We start from the raw sequence: 13582 nt of genomic DNA, 5'->3' as shown, positions 1-13582 counted from the left end.
TCGATCCAAGGGCTCCGAAACCAGAGGTCAGATCGGAGAAGGGGTAATAAAGGTGAAAAAGGGCTGCATGCTCCTTACTCCAAAGGGAGAGGGGCCAGGCAAGATTTCCATATGAATGTGAGTGCAGATGAACTTCCCCATCATCCTATCCATCTCCGCTTCACTAAGGCTCCAGGTAGGGCAGGAGGAAGAGGTGACCAACACTGGCTTGGAGGGGTGGTGAGGAGAATCCTGAGCTGGTGACTGCTTCCGGAAATACCCAAGGGGAGCAGAGCCAGGGAGACTCTGTCCTTGGAGCCGATCTAACCTTAGGTGGAGGGCCGGCCAATGCCGAGCGATCTGGGGATAGCTTCTTTGGCCTATCCATCCTGGAAGATTTGTCTCCATCCCCGGTCCTCCTGGCAGGAGTTTGAGTCCCAGAGGCCAGAGAGAAGGCAGGGGCCGAAGCCAGAGTGGCAGGGTCCTGAGTCCCGAAGGACGAAGGGGAAAGAAGCCCCTTAAGGATTAGTTTGTTTCTCCTGTCCATGAGTGCCCAGGGGTTAAACTGGCACAGATGGAACAGGATGTTTGGAGATGGGCTGCCTCAAGACAAACTACACACAGAGTATGGTAATTGGCTGGGGAGAGTTTATGGCCACACTCTGCACACTGGGTCTATATTCCCATGATGACAGGGCTGTTCATCAAACGTCCTTGTATCAACACATATACACCGGAATAACAAAACCTCGAATGGCCAGAAAAGCAATTTTTTCCCAGGGAAAAAAAAAACACTTGGCTGTTGTCGGGAATTTGCCATTTCCTCCACTTCAGTGCCATCTCAGAGTTGGTATATTTAAGTAGGGGGGTGCGGGGGGCACAGCCCCCCTTCTTTTTGTCTGTTGGTTTGTTTTGTTGACCCAGTGATTTTTTCCCCCTTGGAAAAAAAATCGCTTTTGTGGCCGATCAAGATACTGGTATTCCAGTGTGTATGTGTTGAAGTAAGGGCGTTCGACATGGGAATCTAGATCCCTGCACAATTTCTGAAGCCGGGTTTGGGAGCTTCGGACATAGTCCCAACTTGAGGCCTAGCACACACTCAGTCACACAGACCACACACGCTAGAGAGAAAGACAAAGATTTTTTTTTTTTTTTTTGAACCGACAGGAAAAAGCTAAGGGGAGGTAGAAAGCAGAGAAATAGAGAAGCGAGAAGAAAAAAAAAGATTTTCAGCAAAAAAAAAGTACTTACCACAACTTTATAAAGCAGAGAGCAGGGATCATGATGCCGACATGTAGTACGGCAAACGAGATCTGACGGAGGAAGGAGACAGCAGCATAATGGGTAAGGAGAGGAGCTTTGAGCTTGGATCAGATGCTGGATATGTGGCCAAGTCAGATCCAGGAACCCACAGGTTGAAGAACAAATGAAGACAACTACTTCAGATCAAAAAGTTGCTTGGATTTACGAATATCCTTAGTCTTGTCTAAATAATATCTGAGCTCTCTATGCAAATCCAAGATGTGAAGAATCTTCTCACTGGCAGACTGTGGAGAATTAATAGACTGATTAAGATACAACTTACTGACCACCTTGAGCATAAGAATAGGATTAGTATGAAGAGATACCCGGTCTATATGAAACATTAAAAAGGGAGGAACAGTCATGAGAACCTAAAGCTCAGGTACTCTCTTAGCTGAAGTAAGGGCTAAAAAGAACAGTTTTCCAAGTACAACATTGTAATGAAGGTGAAAAGCAGCCAGAGTCAAATTTTCAAGGAAAAACTGAGGTCCCAGGAAGGAGGAAGATGCTTCCTGGGAGGCCTAATACAAAGGACACCTTTAAGAAATTGTTCACCTCAAATCTAGACACGAAAGGAGGAGTTAAGGGCAGACGAGTAGAAATTACTGACAGGTGAGATTTAATTGAAGAATAAGCCAACCCAGCATGAAGCAGATCTCACAAATAAGAGAGAACAATAGGAACCGGCACTGAAAAGGGATCCTGGTTTCAAGAGAGGCACCAGAGAGAGAAAATCTCTTCCATTTGGACAAATATAATTTCCTGGTAGTGGGTTTCCTGGCCTCCTGCAGGATTCAAAGCATGTCCTCAGACAACAAGTGTCTAAAAGGGATCAAAACCCAATTGTCTACTGCGTCAGTTGAACAGTGGACAAGTGAGGATGGATATGAGGCCTTTATCTTGTGTGAGAAGGTCCACTTGGTGAGGTAACTTGTGGTGATTGTCCCTGGCCAAGTGAGAAAGAAGGGGGAACCAATGGTTTTTGGGCAAAAAGGGAGTCACTAGCACACTTTTGGTAGAGTCTTGCCTGATATTGTGCAAAACCCTCGGAAGCAGAGGAAGGGGAGGGAAGAAGTACAGAGACATTCCTTTCCAAGGAAAAGAAAGGGCATCCACCTTCCAAGCTAGAGAACTTGGGACTCTGGAACAGAAGAGAGGAAGTTTTCTGTTCAGAGGGGAGGCAAAAAGATCTACTTGAGGAATACCTCGCCGATGGACACTGTCCAGAAATACATCTTGTGAAGCATCCATTCATTGAGTCTGTGTGATGGCCTGCTCAGAGTGTCTGCCACTATATTCTACTCTGAGGGAATGCAGACAGCATGAAACGTCACTTGATACCTGACAGTTAGATCCCAGTTCTGAAGAGCAAGCCTGCAAAGAAGGTAGGACCTTGTATCCCCTTACTTGATGACATATAGCATCATTCTGGTATTGTCTGTGAAAACTTTGAGGGGCCCAAGATGAAAGAGGGCACAAGAGGCCTGAAAAGCTACAGAGCCCTCATCTCCTTGATGTTGATGTGATCTGTCCTCTGAAGAAGAGGCAAGACAGCTTGGGCATTCAGAGAACCAAAAGAAGCTCCCATCCCCTGTCTGAGGCATCCAAAAGAGTCCTTGAGTCAGGACTGGCAGTTGGAAAGGGAAAGCCCATTTTGAGAGAAATTGATGAAACCACCACTAAAACACAAGCTTGAGACAAGGAAGGAAGGGGACTAGGAAGTCTAGGGAGTAACAGTGTTGAAGCCACACTGACTTGAGGTACCACTGAAGCTTTCTCATTTAAATCCTGGCCAGAGGCAGCATAGAAATGCTGAAAGTCATCAACACAAGGACCCTAAAAGAGTCTGTGACAATGACAGAAGACAGAGGAAGAACAGATTGGAATAAAGCAATCAGAGACAGGGCCCTGGGGGGTGGGGTGCCAGCAAGGGAATGGTCTGGATCCTGCAATCAAGAACAGCAGACTTTGCAGAGGGGAAATAGTAAACAAGGTCCTAAAGCAGAACCTTGGGGAAAAGGCCCAAATGAGCAGATTGTTCAAATAAGATCTGAACTCCTCTCATCTTGCAAAGGGCAGAGACAGCAGCGAGGCATTTGGTGAATACCCTTAGGACAGTAGAGAGACCAAAGAGCAAAGCAGAGAACTGCAATGCAAGGAAGAAAAACAGTAACACAGAAATGCAAAAAACTTCCTGAATGAGGATGTGAAAGTAGGCATCCTTAAGATCCAGAAAGACCAGAAATATCTGGGGAAATAGAATAAGAGGGAACAAAGTTTGAAAGGACTACATCAGAAAGGTGGGGATCTTCAGAAAGGTAAAAACGACTACCACAAATACAGAAAAATCGATTTATTCAGCCAAGGCTCTAGAGATGCGAGGTGAATAAATCGATTTTTCTGGATCTGTGGTAGTCGTTTTTATCTATTTGCTGCCTTGTTTTCAGTTTGTTTTTTGGGATCTTTAAGAAAGGTGTTGAGAGGAGAAAGGTCCAGAACTGGCCTCCAGATGCCTTCCTTCCTGGGAACCAGAAACATTCTGGAATAAAAACACTTCCCTTCCTGGGCAGGGAACACAACCTCAATTGTGTCCTGGGCCAAAAGAGCATGAGGCTCCTCTGGAAAGAGAGGAAGCTGTTCCCTAGGAGTTTGAAGGATGCCCAGAAAGGGAGTAAGACATTTCTAAACAATTAAGTATCCCCTGGAGGATAAGGGACAGTACACAAGAGTCTGTTGTGATTCTTAACCAATTTGGAAGAGGCAGATAAAGATGGAGGGGCAAGGGACCAGGCTGAGGGAAAAAGGAAGCAAATTGTCAAGTGAAACTTGGTTTGTCCTGAAAAGGAGGCTTCTGAAAAAACAGCGGTCTGAACAGACTTAGCAGGAGGTGCGTGTCTACAACCCTTTTTACCCTTGGGTGGAAGATGAGACTATCTGCGCACAAAAGCAGATTTGGAAGGGTAATTCCTCTGAAATTTAGGGACAAAAGAAACAAACATATGTTTCAACTCCTGCAAAACTTCGCCCTTATCCTGGAAGGATTTAAAAAGTTCAGCAGCAGCAGAGCCAAAAAGACTTATTACCCAGAAGCATCCAATAATTTGGCCTTAATGTCAACAGGCAAAGCCTGAGGACCATGAAGAGAGTAACGTCTCATAACAGAACCAAATGCAGCAGCTGCATCATAACTGCGCTTAACGGACTGGCGAGACACTTGAGAGGCAGAACCAAACAAGGAAGGGGCCGAAAACCTTCTCTACAAAGTCAGGGAGGTCAGAAACTACTCAAGAAGCGAAGGCTAAAATATATAGTCATATGGGTCTGGTAATTAATAGCCCTAAAAGCCAGGGTGGCAGCAGTATATACCTTTTTGCCTAGCCATTCAGTGGCCCTACGATCCTTATCTGAGGGAAGCAACACAGTAGAAGGCAACAGCTTGGAGGGTTCGTGGTGCTTGATATAGCGTATTTGGTGTTATTTTTGTTGTTGAGTTTGGAGGGCTTGTCAGAGGAGGGAGACGCCACAAAAGGATCAGCAGAAAGACATTTACACAAAAATTTACAATCATCAGGCACCTTGTAAAATCTGTCAGGTTTCTTGGAAGCTGGGAGCTAAGAATCAGAGGCTACAGAAGCTGCTAAAAAGGTATGATGGAAAGCAGCCGGAATTGGAGGAATAGCAGAAGGCTTGGGAAGTCTCCATCTGGAGGAGCTCACAATACCTATTTTGGATATCAGAAACGGGAGAACAATCCCACTTAAAGAAATCCACCATTTGTGAAATAGTGTCCTCAAAGGAGGATTCTTCTAAAAGACTATCTGGACCAGTAGAATTCTCTTCCTGAGACTCGCAGTCCAAAGGTGAAGGGATCTGAGAAGAGAGAGTATGCAAAGGACTCTTCCCCAGAATCCTGATCCTCATCAGGAGAATCCTGCTCACTAGGTCTCTTAAGAGGAGTAAAAGACCAGGGGGGGTGGAAGGCACAGAGACCCCTTTAGGAGGTTTTATAGCCATTAAAGTGTTAAACAACCTCAAAGTAAAATCCTGCCACTCACATTGAGGATTTCTAACTGCAGAGGAAATATGCTTGGTTTGCTGTTTCTTTTTTCTAGTGGACATCTGCACAAAAAACATAGGCAGGTCACACCTTTTTCGAAATTAAGCATAGTAGGAATCTCCTCTCGTACTAAAATCTGCAGAATCCATTTCGGCCCTCAGAAACAATCAGCCGAGGTTCCACCTCAAAATCTGGAGCAGACTTTTGAAAAGCCTGAGAGGAAGTGCAAGAAGCCAGATTCATGTTGGCCTCTGGAGTAGTGGCAGAGGAATCCGATGCAACAACCAGATGATCCACCAGGCTTTCACCAGAATCAAGAGACACATCCAGGGGAGGATGGACAGCAGCCATATCAGACCAGAGTTTTTTTGGCCTTTTTCTTGGCCAGCAGATGACCCTTGGAATGGGAAGACTCTGCCATAGCAGTCTGTGCGAACGTCAGACTTTGGTTTTCCAGGTAAATGGACAAGGATAAGAGCAACTATGTAGGGTCTTGGGGACAAATGTTTGGCAGATTACACAGTGTATGGTTGTGAGAAGCACCCAAACAGAAGAAACACTGGTCATGTTTATCTTTATGGAGAATCTGCCTCCCACACTGGCATTTTTCCTTTCTGGATAACATGTAAGCTAATACTAAAATAAAAGAGAAGATAAGGAAGAACCGCAACAAAGCATTTATCTGGAAAGAGCTTTGTAACCAGCACAGAAGAAGGGCATTCAAACCAGTGTGTTCAATGGTGGCATTCTGACTGGTGGCAAAGAAGTTCTGAAGTATGTATGTCATCTTTACACCCTACTTCTTGCACAGAGAGCATACGTATGACATACGATGCATGCAAACACTAAATGCTTTGGTATACCGGCAGGCCATTGGGCTATCCTTGGCAGGAGATCCCTTATGTAAGGAATACTGCAACAGTGACATGGAAGGACAGCAACTAATATCTGCATATGAAACAGTGTCTCAAAAGTACACAGCGTTTAACTGGAAGTACTTCTATATTGCACATATGCCAGTACATATTATAACGTACTTTGCTTATCAAATTTACTATCATTTTTTTTCAGACTTTGGTTATGATGTTCAAATGATTGACAGACCTGTACTTGGTTAAGTAATTTTCACTCCACTCTCCTCCTAGCTTACATGACTCAGTATCCATCTATTCAGACAATATCTTCATTTCTGTAAAGCTCCTTTTAAAAACTTTTGAAATTTATAGTTAACATTTTGTTGACCAAGAAGTCAGAACTGGAAAAAAGATGCACAATTTCAGGTACAACCTGAATTATGTATTATTCCAAATTAAATGAATAAATAAGGACTTGCACAAAAACTGCCACAATCCCATTTAAACTAAGAGGTAAAATCTTACATGTTACAGAAACAAACTTCCCAAATGAAATCACCAGGAAGAATCACAAACTCTTACACTGCCAAAAGAAAATTAAACTTGAGTGCCACACTCTGAAATGCTTCCAGTCAAAATAAGTAGAATGCAATCTTGTTCACTCAGAGGTACATTCTTAAACTAATTTAAAATCCCTGCAAAGATCATTCTACAAGAATGATTTAAGATTACTATCTGGTTATGTACTAGGTCAGAGAAATATTATCCTGGGCAGCTATCATATTGCAAGCCACAGGAGTATTTATGCCCGTACACCCCCTCCTTCCTTACAGCAATATGCAATGGTTTTAGTGCACATCTGTGCTGCAGACTATTTTTGTTCTGTTAGACATCCCCCTGGTGGGCAGAAATATTATGCAAATGTTATTCTCATTCAGCAACCAAATGCAGCCATCCAGTGAGTGTACAGTTCTAAACTTCAAGATGAGCATATAGCAACCCAGATTTCAAACGAAAACTACAATTGATATAAAAATAAAATTCAGGCCTTCATACCACAGGTCAGATCAATTAAGGATCCAGCAGACCCAATAAAAGTATACAAAGATATTAAAAAAAAACTGTCTGTATGGGCTATGGCAGAAAGCAGGAAATGCCCCATTAAGGTGAAAACCTAGATGCTACAATACTACTCTGACTCCAACACAAAATTATTATGACACACAGGAAAGAGAAATAAAACAAAATACATTATGACAGCTCAGTGGGATACAATAAGGGATCCCAAACTGTTACCCATAAAGCTCAGTTGGTGTCCTGAGTGCAACATGAGTCACAGAGGGAAGGGAAGGATATATAGAATGCTACCAGTTCTCAATCATTATGGGAAAGCTGCTTATAGTCATGGCATCATGGGGGGGGGGGTCGAGTTGGGATGACACATTGTGCAGTGATGAATGTGATGTCACTAAATGAAACACTACCAGTCAGGCTCTCCACCCCAGTACAAGAAATCCTCTCCTTGGTTGTGCACAAATCTTGCATCCTGACCCTAAGTCTTTGAAGGCCTGTTTGTTCTTCTTTCGGCTTTTCCCTGTTAGGGGTCACCACAGCGGATCTTCGGTCCGCTAATGATTGGCAGTAGATTTTTACGGTGCCCAGGTGCCAGCTCAACTCCCAACCTTCAATGAAGGCAAGCCCATTTACACATGTCTTTTGAATGCCACCCGACCGCGGGGAGGACATACAGACTCCACAGAAGGCGCTCCAGTGGAAAATCGAATGGGAAAACCTCTTGCTGTGAGGTGACAACGCTACCACTGCATCACCGCAGTAGTATCAGTCTTTGAAGGCCTGCAATTTCACTAAATGATGCTGAAGTCTCTTCCTGGAGAGGGAGGGAGAGAGGACACACCTGTCAAACAGGATATGGTAAGATGCAGTTGCTCTTATAAACAGGTAGTAATGGCTCAAATCAACATTCAGTGCTGGAAGCAGTAGGCCAAATACATAAACAGCTAGACACTGCAAAACTGGCACAGCAATTAACAAGAAATCCCATACACACAACCTTCCTGATGGTCAGCATAGATTCAACATGAAGATCCAATAACAGAATGCCGCTGCCATGTCACAACACTGCAACACAACAGATGGTCACTCTGACAATCCCAACTTTAAAGTATAAAACTGAATGCAGATGTGATGATGTGAGGTATTGCCAGCTATGCCAGGAGAAGTAGGGCAGTGGATATGTGATATATGCCAGCACAGCTAGTTGGAATTTAGTAAATAATTATATGTTATTTGAATATCAAACTGATTTATACAGATGCTTGTGTTGAAAATGCATTGGTAAAGTTGCCTGTGTTAAAAATGTATCAACAGTGTATCCTGCTGGACAGAGGAAGAAATATACATGTATTACTGTGACTGTTGAAGTGTATATATTGTAACATTGGATAATGGAAGAGAAAGGGTTAATTTCAAGTCCAGCTAACTTTAAAAATAGTAAGAAATGAAATTACCTGGCGTAAGCCATAATGATTGTATCCTACAGTTCTCAATGCAGCCAGAGAGAAAAAGTCTGTACTATGAAGCTTTCTGTATTGTTTTTGGGGTGAACTAATTGCTGCTCTGGAAGGGTGGAGGTTTAAAATTGTTTTATGACTTCCAGAAGCTGCAACAGATCTGGGCAACATTCTGTGTGTGTGTGTATTATTGACACACGTCCTAAATCCTGGCTGTTTCTAGCAATGGAGGTAGCATGGGAACCAGAAGCCAGATAACCAGATGTATGTGATGTCATTCTGTAATCTCGGACAAAAATGATGTTTTAATACTGAGACTGAAGTCTCACGGTACTCTTTTTGGAACCTGACAAGGAAGAACCCCCCACCTACTTCCATCTTGCCTTGCTCTAGTAAGTGAGCCAGGTAACAGTAATTCTTTAGATCAGTCAGGGAAATATTGAGATTAGTTACATACTGTATTTCTGCATCTGTGTGAATCTATTCATCTGTTATTTTAATATTTCCTGTGATTGAAACTCTGGTGTTTACTGAACATAGATATTTAGTATTTTCACATTATTTTATTATTTATTATTAAATATAGTTAAACTTTCCATTGTGGCTGGTCCTTTAGAGAATATTTTAACCTTAGAGTACTTATATCTGTTTGGTGACTCTGTGACCACTCATGAAAGCCTTACTGTACTGGCCAAACACTATCATTTGTATCAATATTAATTTCACTCAGTATAATTGGGTACCCTTGTAAGAGCCTTAGAATAGCTGGCTTTGTAGTGTCTGGTGGCAGTGTATCTACCTTAGAGTCTGGGCAGAAAGGGGCATAGCTAGTAATTCTCTGCCAACCTTTCTCAGGTGTGTGTGAAAATCAAATCTCAAAGTGTGTGTGTGTGTGTGTGTGTGTGTGTGTGTGTGTGTGTGTGTGTGTGTGTGTGTGTGTGTGTGAAAATCAAATCTCAAAGAGAGTTGTGTGCGTGTGTGTGTGTGCCAACTGCTTGGAGCAGGGTACACGAACCACTGGTTTCACAGAGTGTGGTAGAGGACTTGGTGTGGACACTCGGCTGAGGACGCAACTCTATAGCTGTACCAGTGGGGAGTCTTATTCGGGATTTGAAGGCAGGGAAAACCAGCCTTCAAGACTGTGCATACTTCCTGTGTGCTTTTAAGGGAAATTGTGCTCGATACAGACAACCGCATCTGGAAATACTACATGTATCCATTTTTGTTTCAAATACGTCCTTCTTCTCCAGTGTCAGGAATGAGGATCCAGGCTTCTTGATTACTGGCCCAGAGTAGGGACATCACAGTAGATGCCTCTATACTGTGCAGATAGACCTGATTAATAATATTGTATATATCTGTCACTAGCTCTCCCCTTTCATCTCTTTTCTATATCTAATTTCTCCATCCCCTTTCTCCTTCTCCCTCTGAGCTGCCCAAGTCAAACTTTCTTTGCTTGTCAATACCATTTCTCGCCCTTATCTTTTTCTTTCTTTCAGTTAGTCACAAAAGTTTATAAATTTTCACTATACCAAATCATCATTCTTTAACCTTGATAATTCTTGTATTTCTACACATGTACTGTATGCATTTTCTATTGCAGATTTTATGCTATTTCTTGAATTTCTACACATGTATTGTATGCAATTTGTATTGTAGATTTTATGTATTTTAAGTTTTTTATTTTGGCACTATATATATTTTCTCAAATTGTCTTTTGTACTAGTACAACATTGTATCAGTGGAGCTTTTCTCCCCGGACCTCCGCTGAAAACAGGCTAGCTCTGGCCCAGTTGGACTATCCCAGTAAACAAATGGAAATAAATAAATAAATACATTAATAATATACTGTATTGCACCTTTCTCTGCTTACACACATCTGTGGGTTTTGATCCAGGGGCATGATACTAGATCTCTTCATTCACGTCATCTTTTTTGTTCTTTGAAGTGTACACAAAACCTTAACTGACTGCATTAATGAAGACTTTTTTTAATAACTGTTTAAAATACTAAACATGCAACCATTTAAAAAGGAAAGACAATTGTGCAAATGACTCACTATATGTTGGTTTGCCAAGCAGATCTGCTGCAGCCACTGTTCTTTGACTAGGAGGTTCAATACAGACCTACAAAAGCACAAAAAATTAAATAGAAAATAAATAAATAAATAAATAATACCAAAAACAGGCATTCCTGTGTTTTTGAGTTACAACAGTTAATGCAGACAGATTGATAAGTGCAGCTATGTTAACAGTTCATGATGGCTAACACATCTGATCCAATAATAAATGTACACTATTTGTTTTAAGTGTAAGGATGCAAATTGAATCAATGTTGCATTATCTTGCACAGTATCATTTGAAACAGTCAGTACTAATACTCTTCTTACATGAATAATGAGATTAATGCATGGAATAATTCTCTCAACCACATTAATATAAAAACTAAACAAAGCACTTACCTAGAAGTACTACATTATAGGTTCATAGGTTCATACTAGGCTATCTGCCCAAGGGCATTTATAAGCCTAGCCCATAGTTATGTGGCTTTCGCCACCCCTTTAGTTTGAATAAAAACTATGCCTATCATTTTGCTGTGCCTCTGTCAAGCAGTGACACTGAAGTAATCCCTGGGGTATATCTGCGATCTCCCATCCATTGGTCAAGATTCCTCTTGAACAAGGCCAGAGAGGTGCTCTGCCTCACATGTACCGGGATTTTGTTCCACAGCATAGGGAGTCTCTGGGTGATGAATCTGTCCCTCCAGCACGTTCTATTTATAACTGTGTCAAGGTTTAAGTCTCCCGCCCTTGTGGTTCTGAGGGATCTAGATTTTTTTGAGGTGAAGCATATTCATCAAATCTGGGTTTGACATGGCCTTATATGTCAGGCACAGGTCACCTCTGAGCAAGCGGTATGAGACTGAATAGAGCTGGAGTTCTTTCAGTCGAGCAGCATAAGACATATTTTTGAGACCCTTTATCCTTTTGGTGAGGAACTTTTGGGGCCTTTCAAGCTGCAGCAGGTGTCTGGTCAGATACATTCGAACGGGGCATTGTACTCAATCATAGGTCTAATGAGTGATGAGTACAGGGGGACGATGACCTCCCTTGATCTAGATGTGAATCCCTTCATGATCAGGTGGGCGATATAGAAGGTTTTCCTAACTACTTTAGCAACATGAGTGTCAAACGAAAGGCTACTGTCAACCTGGGTCCCCAGATCCCTGATGACTTTTTCTGTGCTCAGTGGATTGCCACCTATATGGTAGCTAGGGGTAACCTTGTTTTTCCCGAAGGGTATGACTATACATTTTTTGGCGTTTAACTTCAGGTCATGGCTCTGGCACCAGTTATCCATTTCTGTGAGGCCCTTCTGAAGGATATCTGTGTCAGATGTGTTTTCGACTATGGTGCCCAGTTGCAGTCATCTGCAAACTTTGTCAGCCATAACCCTCCTGTGTTTGCTTGTACTTCAGAAAAGTAGATGCCGAACAAGAGTGGACCCAGGACTGAGCCCTGTGGGACACCACTTGTGACAGGCTTTGAGTCTGACATGGCTCCAGCAACTCTGACCCTGTGGGTTCTGTCACTTAGCCAGTTTGCAACCCATCTTGTGATGTATGGGTTTACATTCAAGCTGATGAGTTTTTCGATGATACCTGAGTGGGGTATTGTGTCGAAGGCCTTTGCCAGGTCGAGGTAGGCTGTATGGACTGCCTTTCCCTCATCAATGGCCTTGGTGACTGTCTCGAAAAAGTCAACCAAGTTTAAGAGGCAGGATCTGCCTTTGACAAAGCCAAACTGGGTGCGCTATAAAAGTGCTACACTGACCTAATGTACCACTGGATCTTTGATAGTACGTTGTGTTGAAGGCAGTTTTGAAGTTGCAAGTCTTGCCAACGTTCCACACCAGCTGCAACAGCCCCCAAACATTTTCCTTTGACATAACTGACAAAGCAGCCCATATCTTTAGTGGCATACCAACAGGTAAAGCAGCTGCCACCCATTCCAATTAACGTGGGACAGTCCCAGTTTCAATCTGTGTCCATTGCTCTACAGCAATCAAGTGAGGGACAATGAATGTCCCTGTTCTGAGGCACTTCTCACACATTAGTAACAAAAAGCTGATTCATCTCAACCAAAGCATGCCAAACATGTTTTTCATAAAGAAAACATCATTGCTGATAGCAAAGTGTTTCTGGCAAACAATATTTCATGTTCCCCACTACCAACCTCAGACATAACACTAACAAAAAGTATGAGAAAAATCGGAAATTATTAATACAGGATTACAGTTTATTTTCGCAAGTTATTTGTAGTCCAGTTGGTGAATATTTCTGAATTAAAAGATCATTTTTGACAGCCATTATATTTTTCTTTCTTCAGAACTTATAAGTAATTCATTCCAAATGTACTTGTTCATTTACTAACTCAATAATACGCGGAGTGTTATGTAACATTTTTTTTTTTTTTTTTTATATCTGTCCTTCTGGAATGACATTTTATCAAAAGAAATTCAGATTTTTATACACATGTAAGCTCAGCAGATCCTGCCCAGGTGTCCTGCAGAGACTTACAGCACCAGAGAGACAAAAGGAGAGACTTTGGAGCGTTTAAGTACCTTTTTCTGTTTTTCTTGCTACTTATTGCCATTTCCACCTAAACGCTCGTTTTCTGGTGTTTATTGCTTCTTAGAACGCTCATTTTCTACTGAAATTGCATTTATGCCTACCCTTTAAAGTAATTTTTGTTATAAATTGTATCTTTTAATTGTTACTGGCTTCTCACTCATGTGTGACAGCCATTACTGCACTGTAAAAGTGTTTTTCCATTTGTTTCTACTGTCTTTCTGAAAAAA

At 42.1% G+C, this 13582-nt stretch overlaps 1 protein-coding gene across 1 annotated transcript in view; it reads right to left on the bottom strand.

Moving 5' to 3' along the window:
• REC8 (REC8 meiotic recombination protein) overlaps positions 1-13582 on the bottom strand; it is a 1573438-nt gene that overhangs the window by 288519 nt on the left and 1271337 nt on the right. The window contains exon 8 of the mRNA XM_044058157.1: positions 10783-10849. Coding sequence (XP_043914092.1) covers positions 10783-10849 — 67 coding nt within the window. The remainder of the gene's footprint in view (positions 1-10782; positions 10850-13582) is intronic.

The sequence above is a fragment of the Protopterus annectens genome, chromosome 16.part0, assembly GCF_019279795.1.
Source record: "Protopterus annectens isolate FY-2018-M chromosome 16.part0, PAN1.0, whole genome shotgun sequence".
NCBI lineage: Eukaryota > Metazoa > Chordata > Ceratodontiformes > Protopteridae > Protopterus > Protopterus annectens.
The sequence above is the reverse complement of the archived record's forward strand: the minus strand, read 5'-3'. Positions and strand labels throughout refer to the sequence as shown.